Raw genomic sequence first — 24050 nt, 5'->3', positions numbered from 1 at the left:
TTCTTTCAATTGTGGAGTCTCGCATTGCAAAGAAGGATACTCATTTGTGCCAGTCTATACCAGCAAAGCAGAGGCTGGCAGTTACATTAAGATTTTTGGCGACAGGGGAATCATTTAAGTCCCTTATGTTCTCTACAAGTATTCCACACAACACCATCTCAAAATTTTTACCTGAAATTTGTAGTGCAATTTATAGTGCTCTTCAAAAACAATATTTAAAGGTATGTTTAGTAAGAATAAAACATATAATTAAATGTAAATCTGCAAGTAGGCATATCCCTTCTCATTCCCGCTTATTTTCTCACCCAACTAGCTGCTGTTGTATGGACACTTTCACTTGTATTTCATCAAAATTGTTCCTATACTTTAAAGTGAATGTGTTAATTTTTGCTGTGTTTAGAAATTGGCAATTTTGTTTTATTTTGAATTAAGTGTATTTACTGTTACAAACCTCAACCTGAGCCTTTAAGCTAACTTCACCTCAGTCACATTATCTCTTTAAAATAATTTTTTAACGAGATATTAGACCAGGTATGCTTGTTTCGTACAGCCTGGCAAGTATAGGCTTACTGACAAGGATCTGCTACACAAATATTTACATTCACGAAAAATGGTATTACTTTCAAAACTTAAATAGGTAATAATAAGTGAACACGTAGGCAGAATTTTAATATTTCTAGGCCTTTCTTGCAAATCACCAGAGCTACTTGCTTACTCAGAGATGCTGCTTTAACATAAGTCAGTACCATCTATTGTCAGGAAATTATGAGTCTATATTCCAGAAAATTCCAGACAATACTTACAGAGAAGCAGCTATTGTGAAATAAGGAGAACAATGACTTATAAGAAAGATTGATTAGGTAAGCCAAAATAATTTTAGTTACATTAAGTCTCTGAATTGAAATATTTTAAAATTTATTTTAGGTGTTATTAATTTGGATTTGTAGGTAAAAGTTCCGAAATGCATATCCTAGTTTTGATACCTCATTCCTGATGGCACATTTTGTACGCAATGCTTGCTGTTTTAATTTAGTGTATCAACAATACCTGAACATAAGCAAAACTGGTATAGCAATCAAATAATGATCGTAAGTTGAATAGAAGATGTTTTCTGGTTTAAGGACCATAATATTCCAAAACTACAGTAACTTCTTTTAGTCAAATATATTAACCTGCACTTCCGTACATACAGATTCAATTGGAGGAAAATATACAATAACAATTACATATTCCAGCAGGAAATAAAATAGTATTAATTCAATTACTGCATTTCTTTCCCATTCGCCATTGCTGATATTTAAACTATTACACTTCGGAAACGGAAACAAAAGCGGCCGCTTTATTTTAGATAACTCTGATTGGCTGATCCCATCCAACATCCAACATATTTTAGAACCAGTCCTATACGTAAAATATTTGAAGGAAACTCTAGACATTCAATCTCTCAAATAAACATGGCTGCGATAGTGACGTTGAACGTGACGTCACAACCCTCAAAGATATTGGATCCAACATATTGGAAGGAGTTGGAAGCTAAAATTTGACAGTGTGACAGGGCCTTTATAACACTTTCTGTTTCGGTGATTCCCATATATACTAACATGCATCTATGGGTATCTGTTCTTCATAACAATCAGCGAGATAATATTTTTGTGTACTTACTGCTCGGTAAAATACAAGTTTTTGAAAAATGGAGCAGTGTTCAGGAGGAAAGACATGCTTGGAAATAGTCGGCGAGAAGGCGGAGAGCGAAGAGAAATCCGTTCCTTGTCAGGATATGTTAAATTCTGTATCGGTAAATGTAAATGATAGAACTTTATCTAATTCGTCTTCCAATTCATCTTCAACGAACTGCTCTCTTAATGAAGACCAAAGCACCAATGGTGATTTTTTGGGCGATAACTTCAACAGATTTAGCGAATCAAAGGAATGCGATGCACCATCGCCCAGAAAACTACCCACTGTGAATTGTGCGGAGAAAATAATCTTGTGCGTGGACATGTGCGAGGATGCGGGCACCACGCCCTTCAAGATAGCGAACGGCGCGACCTACAGGCCGCTGTACATGATCAAGCGGGTGATCCAGATCTTCGTGCACAACAAGCAGCTGCTGGGCAGGAGCCACGAGTTCGCGCTGATGCTGCTGCAGGCGGAGGGCGCGCTGTGGCTCAGGAACTTCACGCGGGACCTGCGCGAGGTGACGGCGGTGCTGGACGACCTGCTGGAGCTGAGCGCCGAGCCGGGAGACGTGTTCGACCTGTCCAGGCTGTTCGACGAGGTGCACAAGCACGTGCGCCTGCCCGCGCCAGACCCCGCCAACCTGGCGCGGCCGCCCTACACCGTCAGGATGATCCTGTTCTACAGCCGGGCCCGCTGCGTGCCGCGCTTCCTGTCCGAGGGGGCGCGCGCCCGGGAGCTGCTGAGCTCGGAGTTCTTCACGGCGGACGTGATGTACGTGCACGAGGACCCCTGCCAGGACGTGTTCGAGCGGCTGGGCGCGCTGGACGAGAAGGGCCGCTCGTACGTGCTGCACGTGGCTCGCGACGCAACCAAGCTGCACAACGGCATGGCCAGGCTGCTGGCTCACCCGCTGCAGAGGCCGCAGCAGGGGCGGGCGAGCTACCAGCTGCCCGGGCCGCCCGGCGACTGCGACTAGCCCCGCTAGCTAGCCACAGTAGCAATCCTCAATATGAAACAAGGTCTGCTGTATTAAAAGCACTGTTAAATCGAGGGAATGGTTGGTGTTAGGTTATCGGAAATTTGAAATAAATGTAGCCATCTTCATGCATTGCTTATGATGATAAAAATTTTTTTTGGTAAATATATAGTTGGGCGATATTTGTTAAAAAAAATTTTTAAATTCCGAAAATATTATATTCTATGCTTTTTAACTTCCTCTTTTCATAAAACCCGGCGGAGATAAGAAATTACAAATACTTAGGAGATATTGCCGTTCTTACTTTGCAATACAAGACCTGTGCAATCATTTGACCGTCACAATTTTTTTTTGTTGTATCTGGTGTTTTTAGAGAAGAAAAAAATATTTAAAATTTTTTTATTTATTTCCTTTAAATAAAAAAAGTTGAAATCATTAGTGTGACAATCGGCTACATCATGGATATTACAACTACACGATGTCACTCAAAACACTTCCTCGGATAATATTTTGGAACTAATAATAATTCCGTATTTTAAAATGTTGATGAAGCTATATAAAATTATAAATATATACCAAAAAAAATCCCACAACATAATGAAAAACCATTGGTAGTACATAATAAGACAAAAAAATTAATCTTACTTAGTGCAACTACAAAAATATCAAACGATTACTAGTAAATATTACGAAGAATATTTACAGACACTAGAATTCAGAAGTAATAATTATTACAAAAACTGCAAACATATTTAAATAATAAAAATAAAACTTCACAGTATTTACAAACTCAATATTCCATATAAAATAAATACAGTTTTGAAATCTTTTCAAATGCAAAAATGTCTGTAGCTCATGAAACAAAAACTTAAACACAATAAAATAAAATACAAAACCAATGCAGAAAATATTTGCACTATCCCTTGCATACAAAGTTACAACTACTCTGACAAAACTGAAATCCAAATTTAGAGTTAAAACCAGCAGCTGGAATAGCAAACATGGTATGCCCTGAAACAATTATTTTTATTGTTTAGGCACAATATCACTTTATACATTTTTCGCATTCAATGACTGAAACCCCTTGCAGTTGGGCATCTTGCATCGTTGCTTGCAGCTCCTTCAGTGTGTACAGGCCAATGTCCCCCCTGATCCCTTCTCACGTCTTGGGGTGGTACAGGAGCAACTGCTGATTTCCTCTTTTTCTCCGGGACCCGCGGCCTTCCACGCTTAGGAGTTGTATAGTGCTTCCCCTAATTCAGCTCTGAATTCAACTAACTTCATAGGGTTTGATGCTGCTGTAGCGCCGGTGTCCTTTCTGCTGTCCTTGTGCGTCCTGAGAAACAAAATCCATGCGCTGATCACTGCCGAGTCAACCAGGTGGTAAAATATACGAAAATACCATTTACGACTCCTCATCATAATCTTGCGTCCCCCAAGTAGGCTATCGAGGAGGTCCACTCCGCCCATGTGTTTGTTGTATTCCCTGATGACAAAGGGACACTTGACAACTTCGTAAGCTTTTGTAGACCTGTTGAATCTCTTGACTTCTGTGGTTGGATTTGTTCCAGCATGCATATGATGACAACATCCTTACGCACTTGTTGTCAACCCACATCACATACGATGTCTTGCCCATCAAGAGATGCAACATACTCAAATGATGAGCCTCGAGGCATTGACTTGATATCTTTTGCTGTTTTCAGCATTGGGAATTTGCAGTTGGGAATTCTGTCTGCGCGAACAGTCCCTAAACACAAAATTCCCTGAGACATCAAATACACTTGGAGACCTATTGAGTTGTAATAATTATCACAATAAATTTTGTGATTTACGTGTTTGGGAATTAGCCTTGAAAAGCGCACAACAATGTTGCTGCTTGCACCCAAGTCAGGTTCGTTCAGCTGTCTCAGGCGGTCAGCATTTTCCTGCCCAGTATAGATTTCAAAATCATAGGCAGATCCATTCATGCCACTCAAAACAAAAAAATTTGTAGCCATACTTATGTGGCTTGTCTGGCATGTATTGCCGCAGTTGGTGGCACACATTTGCTCATCTACAGCCAGTCTTTCCTCCAGGGGAACACAGGAAAACTGTTTCTTCAATGTGTCAAGAACTGGTCTGATCTTGTGTAGCTTGTCATGTCCTTCTTGATTATGAGGCACAAGTGTATCATTGTTATTGAAGTGAAGGTATCGTCTTATTTTCTCATATATGTTGATCGGCATTGTTTCCTGAATAGTTGGCAGTCCTAACTTTGGGTTCCAGTAAGTCCTGATATTCTTTGCAGTCATTATGCTGGTTAAAATGCATATTCCAAGATATGCTTGTAAATCTGACTTTGTAAAATTGACTGGCTTGTCAGGGTTTACCTGGCAGCTGTACCGTATTGATTCTTCCACAATTTTTTCCTGTAGCTCCTCTGTGAAAAAATATTGGAAATATTTAAATGGTGTGTCCAAATCTAAAATTTCTTGAGGCAGGTCTTCCTTCCCAGTAAACATCACCTGCTCTTCTGACAAGCCCAGTTCTTTTTTCTTCCATGTGATTCCCCTATCAAGTTGTGCCTGAGATACTTTCTTTCTTTTGACTTTTGTATTGTCTTGTCATTTCTTCTTTCATTTGTTGAAGTAGAGGGTCCTGGAATGTCCTCTTCACATGGTTCATCACAGATAGTTTCCTCTGCTATATCCAACCCGAAGAAGTCGTCGTTGAAATGGTGAATAGTTGTATTGTCACTAGTGTTGTCATTGTTGTGATCTTGCTCAGGTTCTTCTGCTGCTTCCAAAAGTCTACAGAAAACTGATCAAAATTTGATACTGCTGGACGTGCGTCACCATCAGCACCAAATTCGTAATCATCATATCTCATCTTCACTAGATCCAGACATGACTCCAGTTGTTGCCTGGGCTGACTCTGACCACACAAAAAGTAAATTGTTTGTTTCTTTGGCAAACTGTGTTGTCATTCAAAATAACATACATTTATATGAAGTTCAGTATAAATTTTTATTACCAGAAATAAACAAACAGCCGAAAATGACATATCTTTGTTGGTGTCTCTCAGTACATGGTGTAGCCGAAAGGGAACACGAATTAAAACACAAATTACATGTATATATCCGTTACTGTACTACTTTTATACTATGAAAATAAAAAAAAATTGAATGTTCAAAAATGGCAATAACATTTTTTTTTTACCTTGCTGATGCCTAAATTACAGACTATAGAAATAAATTAGTATGCCAGAAATTCGCACCCGCAAGTCACAACAAATCCAAAGATAAAAATGCACATAACAAAAGGTTTTCATGGTAACCAACTCATGAAAACATTTTTATAGGTCTCTACAGATGTCATAGAACATGTAGGGTCAAGTGGGGTAATAGTGAGACAAATCTTAAATATTTTGCTCTAATTTTTCACTCATTGATTTTATTTTGCTAGAAAAAATAGTGGTACAACATACTGTACAATAGCTTTGATGTGTTAGTGTTATTTTTAAAGTGCACTTAATGTATAATGAATAAAAAATTTAAATAAGTGTCTCATTATTACCCGACCTGTGGGGCAATGATGAGACAGCCATGGGGTAACTTTGAGACACTGGTATATCTTTGTTGTTTGTAACAGGAGAAGAATGGGTGGGTAATCATGAGACAGAGCAAATATTATTTTATATGTACAAATTTTACAGATAGTAAAATTCTCAGCAAGAAAAAAAAATTTATGACTCTAAACACACTGCGACTACACAAACACAATAAAAAAAAAAATTTATGAGACAAAATAAGTAGAAAAAGTATTTCTTGGTCTCTAAACTGGATGAAAAAAATTGTAATAGTCATCTACATAAAAACAAATCAATAAATTTGGCACCAAACATAAAGAAACATGTCAATACATGGAAAAGTTTGAAAATGTGTGTTTTAGTCATTCACCAAATTAATGTTTGTGGTACTGTCCAAAGAAATGTATTTCTCATTCACCACCAATGCATCATGTTATTTCATTTTAGAATTCTATCAATGCATTAGACTGTACTTATGTTACTAGTACATCATAATTAAGACCTAATTTTTATTTGTTAATAGATAAAACAAGCACAAAACATTTTTTGTTCCTAAATTAGATAAAAATTGTGATACAATTCTGTTTAAAATTAAGGAATAAATTTGTCACCAAGCCTACGCCTCGTATATATCAACAGGTTTGAGGAATGTGTATTTCAGTCTGTCACCAACTTGATGAATTCTTGGTAGTGGTACTTTACCTACGATATCATTCAAATTCACTACTGATACATCATTTTCTTTCAATTTAAAAGAGTCCTTCTGTCCATCAACACTCTTCATTGCCATCACTTCTACATCTTCACTGTCCAAAACATTTTGAACGACACACACATACCGATAGTTCACAGTTTGTCTTTTCCCACCCTTGAAGATTACCAAAACATAATCACCTGAGCTATACGATTGTAGACTTTCCACGTGAATGAAATTGTCTTCTACTTCTCCTGTAATATCTATGTCATCTAGGCTATCACCACACTCAATCCATTCCTCATCTTCTTCTTCTTCTTCTGTGCCTGAAGTTTTGCTTTTCTTTTTGGTAACATTGTTTAAAACTTTATCTTATTTTAAATGTTGTGTATGGTTTTACAATTATATATAAATAGACCAACAAATTCTTAACACCACATTCTATTTGAAGTAACTTCAAGTATCCTTAAGCAAACTAATCTCAAATTATAACTACAAAAATTATGATTTTGCTGGTCCAAGATGACAACTGAATGTTTCAAAATTACCCCAGTCGCTGTCTCAAAATTTCCCCACCTTGTGTCTCATATTTACCCCATAACTTTCACCATGAATAACTAATATCTCAATTGGTGTAAAGCTTCCTGTTTTGTGTAGTTTTATCTTAAAAGTCTAGAATTTTTAGTGCCACCATTACCATTGCTCTGACTTTTAAAAAATTTACAAAAAGTTGTGAAGAAAAGAAAAAAAAGTTTTCAAAGGGGAAAGTTGTATGTGTTTGGCAACCAAATTTTTACTACAATACTATTAGATTTTATTCATTGCAGATAACTGATATTGCCAGTCGGTATACAAACACACATTTATAAATTATAAAATCAAATCTTTTGGATACTTAACATTAAAATTTTTCACTGTCTCATAATTACCCCACAGCGCCCTATACTGTAGAATACAACAGAAGTTATTTTCTATGAAATTATAAAATTAAAAATGTGTGTCTGTGACAAATGGCTACACCATGCATTGTAAACAAGAAACAATTGTGAATGCCGCATGAATACACAGGTATTGTGATGAAATTAAAAAATTCAATATCTCCTAAAGTATTTGGAATTTCTTATCTCCGCTGGGTTTAATGAAAAGAGGATGTTAAAGAGCATTAATAAAAGTATTTTCGGATTAAAATTTTTTTTTAACATATATCGCCCAACTACATATTTACCAAAATTGTCTTTTGCTTATTATTAAAACTATCCTTGTTCAAACCTTAATTATGCCTTAACTTTCATTACTGCAATTTATTTTTTTTACTGATATAAAATACAAACTGGCAAAGCAGCTGCAGACGCTCCAAAACTGCTGTGCAAGATTTATTTTCAACCTTGAAATCGCGAGACTATCCAACTCAGTAGTCTACTATAATTTGAAATGCTTGAAACTCGCCCAAAGTCGGAATACGCACGCACTTACTCTTGATGCATTGCAGCCACCGTAGCCGTGCCACGAGCCACAAGCAGCTCTGAGCTGGGAATCCCCGTACACGAGTAGCAGCTGAACCGGGCGACGAGGCAATTCAAGCACCTTCTCAGCACGACCACTCCGCGGCTCACCTACCGTAAGAACGAGCGTGTGAATGGTATTGACGTTGCACTGAATCATATTGGCAACAGATGACGCTCAACCTTTAATTACATGTCAGCAGGTGTGTGAGCCAATCTCTAGTTAATTAGTTAATCTTTGTATATTTTGTTTACATTCAAGTTTGTTTTGTATCGAGTATTATTTTGCTATTCTTTTATTGTTTTATTTTTTAATATGCACTATTAATCTGGAGAAATGTAAATGTAATGTTTAATGTGGTTAAGTGTAAGAAAAGGAGTAGCGCCCTTAACTTTGCCACCAATAAAGACGAATAAATAAATAAATAAATAAAATAAAATTTAACCTAACCAGTGTCCACACATATTTTAGTATTTTTAATGTAGCTAACTTAACCAACATTCCACACATATTTCATTGTATTTTTAATGTGGCTGACCTAAGCTTTAAAAAAAAAAAACTATGATTGTAAGAACAGTTGGTTAGAACAGTAATTTTCAAGACAATTAGTTTTCAAAACTACTATTTTCAGAATTATGTTTTTTCTAAGATGAGGGCATATGGTAAAGGTTCAATATCATGTAAGTTTATCCCTAGATTGTTATGAATTATAATTGTAATTTTAATACGAAAGAAAAAAATTTCACAACACCTGACATAATTTCTTGGTAATTATCGTGGCTTTTTAGAATAGAAAGAAAACAAATTTATAAATGTGGTTTTTACGCAGTACACACATCCCTATATTTACCCAGAAGGGATGGTTACATAATTCCTACTAGTTTGTTAAAAAAATAATAGTTTATAGCTTACATTACTTTACCAGCATCAGATATAACAACCCAGATTACAGCCTTCCTCATACAATCCAGTATTAATAATTTGTTATAAATTGTTTTGTCAGATTTCAGGTTAGATGTAAAGTTTTTCCTTTTAGAAGTTATTGTGAACGTATTTCACTGGGTTTAATTTTGATAATTTATTAGTTTAATTTTCAAGTATTTTTTTTTTTGCTGGCTTTTTTGTGTGGGAAGGCATGCTGATGTAATTCTCCTTCGTTATTTCCACGACAGAGGCTTTGTTTCACACGCCAGGGTTTGAATCACAGAAAGATAGAAAATTGCTGGTCGTGGGAACAGAAGAAAGCATTTTATGGAAGTTTCTGTTGCCATGCGCCGTGATTGGCTGAGAATTACGTCAGTGAGCCCAGGACACTGCCCGCACAAAGGGAAGGAAGACTGTAAGATCAGTCATTGTTCGAGCACCGGGACAAGAGATCGTGGTTGGGCGATGGCTCGAATAACATAGTAATGTTCTGTTGAAGTACAACTTTGTGGCTAAGGTCCGGGCGACACCTAATAACTTTTTCCCCCCGGACATTTTGATAAATTAGAACTTTCTTTTTTTTTTTGACCGTAGTCGTAGGCAAAGCCCACAGCGAGGCGACAAAGGGTTTTGTCCAGCCATCGCTGCCCGGAACTTATCCGGGCAATGTAATGTGATTTATCACAACCACGGGATGTAATTCATAAAAAGAGTACGTGTTTTTCCCCCTTTCTGGATGTACATTAAAAAAATTTTTTGTGTTCTGTTGTGCAAAAGATATTGTGATTTTTACATGAATAGAAAAAACAGGTAATACATCGAACACTGCTTATAAATTACTTCATGACCTGCTACCCACCTGTATGTACACTCACCACCTAATTTTGAGATAGCTGGAGGTGGTGAGTGGTAAAAACGTCACGGCTTCCGGGAAAGAAAAGTAAATAAAAACAGAAAATGGTTTTTGAAGTACTAGAGACATCCCCAAATATACCCTGAAAACATGGTTTCTTAATTCCTACTGGTTCGTGAAAAATAACAGTTTAAAGTTTACATTACAACACCTGTGTTTTCACACTAGAACCGCCAGTCATTGTTTACCCGCGATCGTGAATAACCTTGTGTAGCACAAGTGTAGCCAACTATAAGAATTAAAAATTAGCTAATTCTTCAGTTTCATATACTATTGAAGTTTATTCCTGGATCCTGTTGGTTTGATCCTGTGGTACATGATGCTTGCTGTTTTAGTTCAGTATGTCGGAAGATCCTGATGGAAATATCCTGATGGCTTGATCCTGTGGTACATGATGCTTGCTGTTTTGAGTACATAGTCAGAAAATCCTGAACATAACAACAAATATTGCCATAATAATGAATTATGATTGAAAGTCGAATGAAAAGGATTTTTTTTTTTCAATCTACAATCCTAATTCTTTCTAATTCACAATGTCTTTTATGTGCAGGATCTTGTACTAAATTAAAACAGCAAGCATCATGTATCAGAATGAATGTATACATCATGAAGAGGTAAACTTAGTTATGCAATACAGAACATGGTGTGAACAATGGATAGTTAGGGATTATCAACAGCATATTTTTTAACAGTTTTAATGTAGCTAACCTAACCAACCGTTCTCACAATTTATGCCACATGAATTTAAAATTGTAAACTACTTGGAGCAATCTGACTGGAAAATGTGTCAGGAAATAAGTAAAGGCATATTGATTTTTTTATGGAAAGGTTACTTGCTCCATAATTACCAGAAATAAATTAAGATAATTTTTTGTGAATTACATACCTAATTAAAATGCTGCCCTATTAGCTCTGAAAAGGGGATTTTTCAATTCAGTCTGGATTGTAAAAGGTAATTTTATAGAGAAAGCACCATTCTGAGAGAAAAATTTAAAATTCAGTAAATGGTACTTTTGTTAATTAGTGTGATGATAATGTAATGCCACTATTACAAATTCCATAAAATTTGTTACCGGGGTTATATGTTTTATGTTCAAATTTGGGTGATATTGAACATATTAATTCAGGTTCTTGAGAATACCTAGCATGTAAACAATTGTGCTGTCTGTGGGAAAATGTATTTATTCTTTGATTTCACCAATTATGGAATTCGGAATAGGTGCAAATGAAAATTTTCCAAGAATGAAAGATTGGTATGTTGAGTCAGTAAAATTAAAAATGTTGTAAAGTCATGCAAAAGTTAGTTAGGTTATGTCTGAGGTTAAAGTTCCTTATCACGAATCCAAGTTTATCCCTTGAATTTGCTAGAATGATCATGTATAATTTGATCCTATGGTACGCTATGCTTGCTGTTTTAATGTAGTACATCAAAAGATCCTGGACATAACAAAGACTTGGAGATACAACGATTAATTATGTTCATGTAATGTATGTCCATATGACAAAAAAAATTTCAAGACCTGACATGTTAGTTTGTACTATGATATTCCGAGTTTTTGTTATGGCCAGGAGTATAATATTTTTTCATATTGTAAATGGGATTCGAAAACGCAGTTTTGTGAGATAGTAAATGAATATTAGTAGGCAGGAAATACTATTTCTGTATACTTTTTCTTTGTTTTCTATGGAAAAGTTGTAGCTCAAGGAAATTAGTTTCCAAGACACTGGAAAGTGGAGTGTGCTAAGATGCCCAGGAAAATCATTGGGTAAAAATGAATATGTGTTTGAAAACTGTGGAGAAAATTTTTGTTTAAATTGTAAGAGTTGCAGGTTTCTATAAAAAAAATTACGAAAGTACAAATGTAGTGGTTTTAAAAACTTCAGGCGTTCCTCTACTTACCCTTAAAACAGCATTTCACAATTGGTAATGGATTGTGAGAAATGGCTGTTTATAGGTTACATTAGGTAGGGTGTACTTAGTGTAGCCGAGACTGTTTTCCACAAGACATGGGCCAAGTGTTGTTGCCGCCCTGGCTAGCTGTAGCTTGATCCTGTATACATTGTAGCAGAGCTGTCTTTGTGATATTGACACGGCCCTAAGGATGCCGTCACCTGGGGTCTTGAACTGCAGACGCAGGAGGAGCCCAGTGGGACCGGTGACTTGCGCAGGCTAGCTCGTAGTCGGCGGCGGTGTTACTGGAGTGTGGGAGTGCTACGCTAGATAGGGAACACTGGCCCTAAGGATGCCGTCACCTGGGGTCTTGAACTGCAGACCCAGGAGGAGCCCAGTGGGACCGGTGACTTGCGCAGGCTAGCTCGTAGTCGGCGGCGGTGTTACTGGAGTGTGGGAGTGCTACGCTAGATAGGGAACACTGGCCCTAAGGATGCCGTCACCTGGGGTCTTGAACTGCAGACCCAGGAGGAGCCCAGTGGGACCGGTGACTTGCGCAGGCTAGCTCGTAGTCGGCGGCGGTGTTACTGGAGTGTGGGAGTGCTACGCTAGATAGGGAACACTGGCCCTAAGGATGCCGTCACCTGGGGTCTTGAACTGCAGACCCAGGAGGAGCCCAGTGGGACCGGTGACTTGCGCAGGCTAGCTCGTAGTCGGCGGCGGTGTTACTGGAGTGTGGGAGTGTTACGCTAGATAGGGAACACTGGCCCTAAGGATGCTGTCACCTGGGGTCTTGAACTGCAGACCCAGGAGGAGCCCAGTGGGACCGGTGACTTGCGCAGGCTAGCTCGTAGTCGGCGGCGGTGTTACTGGAGTGTGGGAGTGTTACGCTAGATAGGGAACACTGGCCCTAAGGATGCCGTCACCTGGGGTCTTGAACTGCAGACCCAGGAGGAGCCCAGTGGGACCGGTGACTTGCACAGGCTAGCTCGTAGTCGGCGGCGGTGTTACTGGAGTGTGGGAGTGTTACGCTAGATAGGGAACACTGGCCCTAAGGATGCCGTCACCTGGGGTCTTGAACTGCAGACCCAGGAGGAGCCCAGTGGGACCGGTGACTTGCACAGGCTAGCTCGTAGTCGGCGGCGGTGTTACTGGAGTGTGGGAGTGTTACGCTAGATAGGGAACACTGGCCCTAAGGATGCTGTCACCTGGGGTCTTGAACTGCAGACCCAGGAGGAGCCCAGTGGGACCGGTGACTTGCGCAGGCTAGCTCGTAGTCGGCAGCGGTGTTACTGGAGTGTGGGAGTGCTACGCTAGATAGGGAACACTGGCCCTAAGGATGCTGTCACCTGGGGTCTTGAACTGCAGACCCAGGAGGAGCTCAGTGGGACCGGTGACTTGCGCAGGCTAGCTCGTAGTCGGCAGCGGTGTTACTGGAGTGTGGGAGTGCTACGCTAGATAGGGAACACTGGCCCTAAGGATGCCGTCACCTGGGGTCTTGAACTGCAGACCCAGGAGGAGCCCAGTGGGACCGGTGACTTGCGCAGGCTAGCTCGTAGTCGGCGGCGGTGTTACTGGAGTGTGGGAGTGTTACGCTAGATAGGGAACACTGGCCCTAAGGATGCCGTCACCTGGGGTCTTGAACTGCAGACCCAGGAGGAGCCCAGTGGGACCGGTGACTTGCGCAGGCTAGCTCGTAGTCGGCGGCGGTGTTACTGGAGTGTGGGAGTGCTACGCTAGATAGGGAACACTGGCCCTAAGGATGCCGTCACCTGGGGTCTTGAACTGCAGACCCAGGAGGAGCCCAGTGGGACCGGTGACTTGCGCAGGCTAGCTCGTAGTCGGCGGCGGTGTTACTGGAGTGTGGGAGTGTTACGCTAGATAGGGAACACTGGCCCTAAGGATGCTGTCACCTGGGGTCTTGAACTGCAGACCCAGGAGGAGCCCAGTGGGACCGGTGACTTGCACAGGCTAGCTCGTAGTCGGCGGCGGTGTTACTGGAGTGTGGGAGTGTTACGCTAGATAGGGAACACTGGCCCTAAGGATGCTGTCACCTGGGGTCTTGAACTGCAGACCCAGGAGGAGCCCAGTGGGACCGGTGACTTGCACAGGCTAGCTCGTAGTCGGCGGCGGTGTTACTGGAGTGTGGGAGTGTTACGCTAGATAGGGAACACTGGCCCTAAGGATGCTGTCACCTGGGGTCTTGAACTGCAGACCCAGGAGGAGCCCAGTGGGACCGGTGACTTGCGCAGGCTAGCTCGTAGTCGGCAGCGGTGTTACTGGAGTGTGGGAGTGTTACGCTAGATAGGGAACACTGGCCCTAAGGATGCCGTCACCTGGGGTCTTGAACTGCAGACCCAGGAGGAGCCCAGTGGGACCGGTGACTTGCACAGGCTAGCTCGTAGTCGGCGGCGGTGTTACTGGAGTGTGGGAGTGTTATGCTAGATAGGGAACACTGGCCCTAAGGATGCCGTCACCTGGGGTCTTGAACTGCAGACCCAGGAGGAGCCCAGTGGGACCGGTGACTTGCACAGGCTAGCTCGTAGTCGGCGGCGGTGTTACTGGAGTGTGGGAGTGTTACGCTAGATAGGGAACACTGGCCCTAAGGATGCTGTCACCTGGGGTCTTGAACTGCAGACCCAGGAGGAGCCCAGTGGGACCGGTGACTTGCGCAGGCTAGCTCGTAGTCGGCAGCGGTGTTACTGGAGTGTGGGAGTGCTACGCTAGATAGGGAACACTGGCCCTAAGGATGCTGTCACCTGGGGTCTTGAACTGCAGACCCAGGAGGAGCTCAGTGGGACCGGTGACTTGCGCAGGCTAGCTCGTAGTCGGCGGCGGTGTTACTGGAGTGTGGGAGTGTTACGCTAGATAGGGAACACTGGCCCTAAGGATGCCGTCACCTGGGGTCTTGAACTGCAGACCCAGGAGGAGCCCAGTGGGACCGGTGACTTGCGCAGGCTAGCTCGTAGTCGGCGGCGGTGTTACTGGAGTGTGGGAGTGCTACGCTAGATAGGGAACACTGGCCCTAAGGATGCTGTCACCTGGGGTCTTGAACTGCAGACGCAGGAGGAGCCCAGTGGGACCGGTGACTTGCGCAGGCTAGCTCGTAGTCGGCGGCGGTGTTACTGGAGTGTGGGAGTGCTACGCTAGATAGGGAACACTGGCCCTAAGGATGCCGTCACCTGGGGTCTTGAACTGCAGACCCAGGAGGAGCCCAGTGGGACCGGTGACTTGCGCAGGCTAGCTCGTAGTCGGCGGCGGTGTTACTGGAGTGTGGGAGTGCTACGCTAGATAGGGAACACTGGCCCTAAGGATGCCGTCACCTGGGGTCTTGAACTGCAGACCCAGGAGGAGCCCAGTGGGACCGGTGACTTGCACAGGCTAGCTCGTAGTCGGCGGCGGTGTTACTGGAGTGTGGGAGTGTTACGCTAGATAGGGAACACTGGCCCTAAGGATGCTGTCACCTGGGGTCTTGAACTGCAGACCCAGGAGGAGCCCAGTGGGACCGGTGACTTGCGCAGGCTAGCTCGTAGTCGGCGGCGGTGTTACTGGAGTGTGGGAGTGCTACGCTAGATAGGGAACACTGGCCCTAAACTGATTCCTAGCTGGTTGTAGGTGTTCTGACTACCAAAGAAAACACTATCTTCAAATTACTTTGCGTTTAATTGTACGTTCAACGGTTGACGTGGTACGACAAGGACATGATGAGGTTACATAATACACACGATACAAGTACAACAATTACACTACATTACATGAGGTCCAACATAGAGACAAAAAATTCTCTGATAGGCAAAATAAAAAAACCACAATGACTAAAGCTGTTTATTTTATATTGGAGTAGGCTCTGTGGTTTCAAATACAGGGAACTACTACTTTCTTATTTGGTAAGTTGGTAGAGGGAGAAAGTAAGGAAGTCCTTGTGCGAGGACTGCTGAAACACACACATCCCCCCCCCCCCCATTTAACCAAGTATCCTCTTCCTCACGAGCAACAAACATTTAGGTTTGCAAGCCATTAGTGAACATGATTTCTTCTCACCCATCTCATTTGGCGGTATTTTTAACAATCATGCTATTTTTAGTTTCACATATAACTATGTAACAAAATTTGTAAGTCAAATTTAACCTTCTTCTAACTGTCGTATCGATTTGAAACTTTGCAAGTATATGTGATCACGATGACATAACAATAATTTCATGACACCCGTAGAGAGAGGTGGGGAGAGGGGCGTAAGGGCAAAAAAAAAACCACTACTTTCGTGCAATGAGCAATAACCATGCTTTTTGTGTATATCCGTGAGTCCGGGGCATCGTGGGAAATTTGCCCAAAGTCGACTGCCCCCCTCATTGCAGGGGAGGGGGGTAAAACACACAATTTTGAAAATTTCAAAAAATTGATTCTTTTTCGATTGGAGTGTTTCCGTGCCATTCGTGGTCCTGAACCCCCTCCCCATCCCAAGGAGAAGTCATTTGCCCCCGATTTTAAGAAATTCGGGAAAATTGAAGTAGGTACATTTGACCCGCTTCCAGGGTCTTCGGGCAACATCAGACCTCCTTGGAGGGGTGGTGGGGGGTGTCAATTGCTCCCAAAATTTTCGGGACTCTGAAAATTGATTTTGTGGTGCATTTCAAGGAGTATTACAAAGTGGGATTTTCTCTCTCGCTGTCTCAGGAGCCCTTTTCAAAGAAATATTCTTTTTCTCAAAAATATTAGTAACTGGGTCACTTTGGAGAAACATATCACAAAATTTATATAATATTGACTTTCAGTATTATCATAGAGTAATTTTAATGAAAAACAAGCGTGGAGTGCTTGATATCAGTTGTCTTAAATTTTTTAACACTAATTTCAATACGTTAGGACAGAATCATTAAGAAAATGAAAGAAGAGAGCAACACACGCTTCATATCAGACGTCTTAAAGTTTCTACCACATATGCTATTCTTTAGGACAGAGTCACTATGAAAGTGAAAGAAGAGAGCAAGCACCACACTTTTTTCCTTCATTAAAATTCATTCTTTTGTTTATTACTTGATTCTTATTTTACGCTTATTAAAAAAAAAATTACCTTGTACAGAGTTGTAGTTAACTCTTTCGCTTTTAAACAAATTACTTAATATTAAAGATTATGTTTTACTTTTTAGTTTATACGACCTAGAAAGTGTGTTTTAGTTTTTAAAATATGTTATGGAGGCGTGGTTCTGCACTATCGCTCTCGCAGGGTGGCTGCTGTGCTCTTGCGACATGTTTCCTGAAATTTATTCTTGTCTTTTGGGAATAATCCTGAAGAAAAATAACTTGAGTGTGGAAACTGCCATGTTTTAAATGAATTTGCAAAATATTCACGAGTTGCAAAGCAATTTAATCATTTTTACATTTCATGAACAGTTGTTTCCTAGGATTTAAAATTATAAAAAAAAATATTCACATTGTCATGGGTCACATAAAAATTTCCACATTCTTGATCATTCTAAAGCATTGAAACCAAGCAGTTAGATGTTGACATAATGGACACAGGTGGTGATGCTGGTAGCAGAAAGAAGGTCACGAGGAGTCAACAAGGCACCACTTGAGAAGTATAACAATAAACAGAGCAGGGTAGTAGTTCATGTTTGATGAGTACACAGACAGACAGACGTGCAGAGATGGTGAGATGCACGTGGCACAGGGCGAAAACTGTTCAAACTGGCCTCTTATTTGGGCCAGGCTTCATCTCCACCACTTTTATGCTGAACACTTGTTTGTATCTTTGCAACTAATTGCATACTAAAGTTCTTAAAACACAATTTCAAAAATTTAGAAAAGTGAGTAGTCGCGTGGCAGCCACTTTATTTAGTTTTAAGTTTTAGCGGCCATCTGCCAAAAATTATGGCCGTATCAAATATCAGCAGACATGGTGAACACCCACTCGACTGGGCACAGCTCCAGTGAGGAGTTGGGAATCCAGTTAAATCGGAATGGGAATGTGACCGGCAGGCTAGGCGGCCGGCTCCTGGCCGTGGACGCGGAAGCGGTAGATGCAGGTGTAGGCGGGGTGGCCGTGGTTCTCCAGCACGGACAGCTGCACCATTCTGGTCGCCCCGGCAAACTCTGCGTTCTGCAACACGTGCACTTGGTACCTTCATCATTTCATTATATCAAGTGTTAGAATCAAACGGCACGATAAGTTACAGTTATGTGCTGAATTAATAATTTCCTAACAAAAAATGTATATATTTAATAATTTCTGCAAAAAACCAATCAGGTTTTCTTCCGGAATGCATGATCGAGCATCACTGTAATTGCACAATCATAGATCATTTCAGGTTTGTATCATTTACGTATCACTAGCGTTTCATTGTTTCCCTAGAACTAACAGTAAACTACTCAAATCCAACTCGGGCATCCTAATGGCAGATGAGACAAAATTGTTTTAAACCATGTTTTAACTCATTTAACCACAGCTCAGAATTATTTACCCCTGGGACGTGGCGGAGTGTAATTTATGAATTGGAGATGTCATGTGCAGTTTGTGAGATGATTCAAAGCGAGCTTAACGGAGAAGAAGGTACAGATGGATATTTATTGCCTCTAAACGAAGCAGTCAAAGTAGGTGGTACAAACGACCTTTTCCGTAATTCCATGTAACTGAACCCTCAATGAAGCACACTTCACCGCTCTTCTCCAGTCATCAAGCTGTTCGAGGCAACGAAAGACACAAGCAAAACAGGATGGGAGAAAAGGTTTTGTAAAACTTTGATACAGGTTGGCAAGACGGAAGATGTGGAACTAGAACAAATCAAAATAACTCTCTTCTAGAAATTTAATTTTTCAGTAACATCGTTATAAAAATTCCCTGACTAGGTACCTATGAAAATGCCTGACAATTCCGGCTACGGAAGATCACCTGACCTTGGCTTTGATTTGAGAATGTGTAATAGTGGAAATATTAAACCAATCGATACCGGGAAAATTGAAGTCACCTTGTATTATCAGATGTATGATCAGTTGGTGAGTTTATCTTCTAGAGCTTTGAGTTGCTTACTTAGCACAAGTATTGGGAGTTGTGTTTGGGGGAAGATAGACACTGCCTAATGTTAACAAATTGTTTGGAGTAATTTCAATTTTAATCCAAACAGCTTCTATTCCGGGTTATCATAGTTCTGAAGCAGTTTCACGTAGAATGTTCTCATTAGAAAGCCGCTGGGCCCAAAGACAATGTTATTTATACCATTAAAGTTCTCTTCCAGAACTGATATATGGAACGAAGCATAGGTACGTTTTGTGTTTGGTGCGGAGCTTGAGAAAGATTAAGTTAATTAGTGTTGAGTCAGCTAGTGTAAATATTGAAATTATTTAATGTATTTAATAATTTCGGTTTCTCTAGCCTACCTCTCTCAGTTTTAAGAATTGTATCTAGAAGCTTGTGTCTGAAAGTCAAGGTAAAGTGTGTCAAAAGTATTTAAATACTAATATCGTGAATAGACTTTGGAATAAAGTGTAAACAAATTCAACGGTACCGTTTATATTTGTGTGTAATGTTTGTGACGACGGTGACAATACACTTTGACATGCACAAAATCACACTTTATATACCGTATATACTCGTGTATAGCGCGCCCTTTTTTCCCCTCAAGTAAAGGAAAAAAATAAGGATGCGCGCTATACACGGAAAAAAAAAAGTGATGGGGTGAGGCTGGGAGGAGGAGTGGAAGTCGTTAACTGCCCGGTGACGGGTGACGTTTCTGGCCAGCCCCCACACACACGCACAAGCAACAAGGCCTCTGTTTCACACACACACACACACACACACACGCGCGCGCGCGCGCAAGCTCGCACATCATGGTATCTTGTTTATTTTTAGACCTCCCCCCTTTACAGAAAGCCAGCTCAGAAGCTAGTAAAAAGAGAGAGAGAGAAAGAGAGAATGTTGTCAACAGTTCCCCCCCCCCCCCCCCGGCAACTTCTTCGCTTCCTCCATTCCTCACCGGTGAGTCATCAAGTTCTCCGCGCCAGCTTAGCAACGTAGCGCGGCACGCCTCCCTCCCTTCCTTCCTTCCTTCCACGTACCAGTTGTGACGATATAGCGCTTCATTATCTTCCGTTTAGACAGCAGAGTTTATGTATTTTCCTGACGCATCACCACACATCAATTTAAATAATCAGGTACCACAAAATGTTAGTAAAATTTATTTATGGGGGAAAAAAAAATTTCAATTTTTTTTTCTTTGGAATTAGTTGCAAAAATCGTGGTGCGCGCTATACACGAGGGCGCGCTATACACGAGTAAATACGGTAAATAATCTTAACTTAAAATAATTTATTTTAAACTACAGATGGAATTTGTTATTACTCTCAACTTCAAAGCATCTAACAATTCTTTCACTTGTGTGCATTATCTTTACAATCAAATGTTAATTATTTGGATGTTATTTATTTTAACTAACTTCAGTCCGGTAGAACGTGGACTACTGGGTACGTAACTTGCAGTACCAGTCAACCAAAATAGCAATACGTTATTCCAATATCAAATTCCATCTATACTCGTTAATACTATCTAGATCGGGATCGGGATTCCGGAATTTGATTTGTAAATCTAAAGATGAACAAGTTATTCGGTTTCCTTTACAAAGAATATTCAATATACTATAACAGATTCTAGTTCTGCGAAAAATGTTTGTCTTGTTTAAATTGTAATTCGTTAGGGTACTTCTATATTCAGCGAGTCTTCGGTTGATGGGGTAAGGGACCAAACCTTGCTGCAGGATACCCACGAGACGTGTAGGTTCTCGGAGACTCCTTGGTTCGACTCATCCAGGACTGCGATGTTAGTGTTGCTCCTCCGTCCTCTAGCGTGCGGCAGGAATACGCGCCGTCACGACTCCATCCTTCAGACTATGGGCTGCAACTGGGCTGGACTGCGCGACGGTCATCCTTCCCGGGCTCGAACTGCGACTTTTCAATCTTCGACAGGATTCTTCTTTCTTCGGAATTGTAAACGGCATTTAATCTTCGTAGTTTCAAAGCAAATTAAAGTCATTTGACGATCTCTTGAACATGGATATTTGTCGACTTCTCTACTTAAGTAATTATTTAAAATCTTGATGTCCGAGTCTTATCTTCGTCGATTAAAATTACTATTTTCTTCCAAATCTCAGTTAATATTGGCATTAATAACCATTTTCAATCTTCTATAAATATTCAATTATAAATCAATGTCAAAATCGTTGCGTTCTAGCTGTTGTCTTAATCAAGTCTCAATTCGTTTTAAAAGAATATTTTCCCCGTCACTAGTAAATGATTTTCTTTCTTTAGTTTGTTGTTAAAACAAAAACTAGTAAAATTACTAACCATTACTTACGTGTTCATCTTTAAATTAATAGTGGTTTCAAAAAATACTGCTATGCTAGCCTTGACAATATTTTAAAATAAAAATTAACATAGAGTAATACATAGACAAAACGATAACCAAAGAAATTTACAGTCTGAATTAATCATAGATTACAAATATAAACATACGGAATAAAATGTAACTAAACAAAATAAATATTAAAGGAAATTAAATATTTACTTTCTATAAAGTGTAAATATTGCCTTTATATTAGTCATGTAATCGACAACCTCTTGCTCTTGGACTGACAGCTCGAAATGTGTAACAAAGAAAGCCTTTTCTTTTTGTACGTTTATTCGGTAAGTGTTTGTAGCCTAGAAATATTTCTAATACGTATTGTCATTGGAGTTTTCTTTTGTTCATTATTGGTTGTTTTGTGATCAGTGTTTCCATTGGTCATGGACTTGGTGAAGCCTTATTCGTCGACGAGCTGTTTGATTTACTATATCAAAAGTAGGCATCTCGTAAGACCATCGACACCCGTGACACCCAGAGAGCCCACTCCTTCAGCCATCTTGTTAAATATGTGTACCTAATCATTTGACTGTATGAAAGGTCATAAGAACTTTTAATTCAACACTTTGCTTGATTATATTTATTTCACGCTTAATTTCTGCAGTTTCAGATCTTGAATCAATACACAATGTATTTAAGCACCAAATCCTCTTTTTTGAGTTTATCCACTTTTCTAAAAAATGAATTTAGAGTTTTAATTAATTCCTCAAATTTGAAAGTATCCATGGCAACTTGGTTTTGACTTACCATTTCGTTTAATCCCGTCTTTTTGGGAGATCATTTAAAGAGGTTCTTGGAGCCTTTTGTATAAACTCTAAGAGTAATAAATAGGTATGAATGTTGACTCACGTACACTACTAGTACAATACTAGTACTAGTACGGTAAAAACCTTTATAGTGAGGAGCGCACACACGTCCACTGGCCACGAGACCGCTATGTTTTTCAGCGTTTGTAAAGGCGTAATAATCGTATCCCTGGACAACTGTGATTGTATACTCTTAAATAATTTGCTTATAACGTTTAAATTGACATGTTTTGTATTTCTGCTCAATCAGAGTTTTATGTTTTTAGTATAATTTGCATTGCTTTAGGGTCTTGGTTCAATATTTGAATTTGTATTTCACTTTGAATTTTTGATCGTGTGTGTTGTCTCGCTACTTACGAGCCTAATTTCGTTAGCATGCCGAATAGTGTGTGGTTATTAATCCGTGGTAGCATATGCTTTACAAGGCCTCACTCAGGCAACCTTTGCAACAAGTTATTCTTGCTGTGTGTTAAGCTCCATCGAGCCTTGTATGTTGCTATTAAATTATTTCCTGTTTTCCTCGCTGTGCTGATAGTTTGTGGCCTAAATTATGTGGAGCAGTGTTCCAGTGTAATTTCATGTATGTGTAGTCTACTAGCTATTTTCACTTATGTAAAATATATGCACCTGAATTCCATTAAAACATTAGAATATTATATTGAATATTACACCTGGACTACATCCTTTTCCCTAACAGAAGCAACCTATCAGTAAACTCAATATATTCTTGAGAGAAGGCTCAGTGCTTGCAGTGATGAGGCTAGTGTCACAGCAGGCTTCATAGTGACATGTTGTTTAAGCCATACAAAACGTTTTTTTTTTTTTTAATTGGTTACTTCTTATTCCTTGTGTCATAAGAAAATTTGTTGGACACTCAAAGAAAATGAAACTAAATTAACAAAAACATTTTTTGGCAAGTGAAAATTATTTAACATTTGGTAAACAGTCACTGAAATGTTCAGTAAAGTTAAAAGTTAACTAACGCCATAAGTACTTGCAATGTGTTTGAGGTTTCGTTGGTGACACAGATAAATTAAAAATATATATTTTTTAGCCTTTGTTAAACGAGCAATGTTATTTAAACATTGAGTCTCCAATTAGAGCCTTCATCAATAGCAGACACAATCTGCTAATGATACCAGAGTTCGGATTCTACACGGTTACTGGGTTTGACGTATCAAGTTTCTTAGCTGGCAATAATTTAAAGGCAGGTTAAATAAGGAGTCATAACATGATTTAAACCGATTTTGTCTCATCGGCCATCAGTGTTCAATTGGCTACCGTTGTTACAGGTAGCATGCGAGAGAGCATGCACACATACACTGTTGATATTTTTAATAATATTAATTAGTGGTTTACTTTACAATGTGATGTTTGCCACCAAATTTATTTAAAGTATAGGCCTATACACTTATAACCTTAAAATAAACATGGCCTCAGTCACTGTATGGATACTTGTCCTTACAAATCGGGCTTAGCTGCATTAAGAAATATAATTGTTTAATTATTTTTGCCTAAAATTTGATAATAACTAATACAATTTTATAACAAGCATAAATTTGTTTTGTTTATTTACTGAAAAGCCTGTTTAGTGTAACTTAATCTAAATGAGTATTTTCTGATGTGCCAAACGATGGTGCCGACTGAACGCTAGGAGTGCCCCCGAGCACTGCGCACTGGTGAATCCTGCTACACCCCCGGGCCG

The 24050-nt window shown here is 40.1% G+C and overlaps 2 protein-coding genes across 5 annotated transcripts in view; one reads left to right on the top strand and one right to left on the bottom strand.

Moving 5' to 3' along the window:
• The first annotated feature begins 1280 nt into the window (after positions 1–1280).
• LOC134542675 (BRISC and BRCA1-A complex member 1-like) lies at positions 1281–12121 on the top strand. Its single transcript, XM_063387116.1, has 2 exons — positions 1281–2699; positions 8410–12121. Exon 1 carries the CDS (start codon positions 1691–1693, stop codon positions 2654–2656), a length of 966 nt encoding a protein of 321 aa, XP_063243186.1. The 5' UTR covers positions 1281–1690; the 3' UTR covers positions 2657–2699; positions 8410–12121.
• A 5374-nt stretch (positions 12122–17495) lies between these two features.
• The window catches only part of LOC134542674 (SUN domain-containing protein 2-like), a 116193-nt gene continuing 109638 nt past the window's right edge, over positions 17496–24050 (bottom strand). For all 4 annotated transcript variants that reach the window (XM_063387113.1, XM_063387115.1, XM_063387112.1 and 1 more), the window contains one exon: positions 17496–18251. In XM_063387113.1, the coding sequence (XP_063243183.1) occupies positions 18132–18251 (120 nt within the window). In that variant the 3' untranslated portion in view covers positions 17496–18131. The remainder of the gene's footprint in view (positions 18252–24050) is intronic.

The sequence above is a fragment of the Bacillus rossius genome, assembly GCF_032445375.1.
Source record: "Bacillus rossius redtenbacheri isolate Brsri chromosome 9 unlocalized genomic scaffold, Brsri_v3 Brsri_v3_scf9_1, whole genome shotgun sequence".
In the NCBI taxonomy this organism is placed as follows: Eukaryota; Metazoa; Arthropoda; class Insecta; order Phasmatodea; family Bacillidae; genus Bacillus; species Bacillus rossius.
Note: the sequence above shows the minus strand (reverse complement) of the source record. Positions and strands in the feature narration are given on the sequence as shown.

Bases quoted from the DNA above. Each gene is read 5' to 3' on its own strand.
- LOC134542675 (XM_063387116.1), top strand. From the start codon at position 1,691: ATGGAGCAGTGTTCAGGAGGAAAGACATGCTTGGAAATAGTCGGCGAG.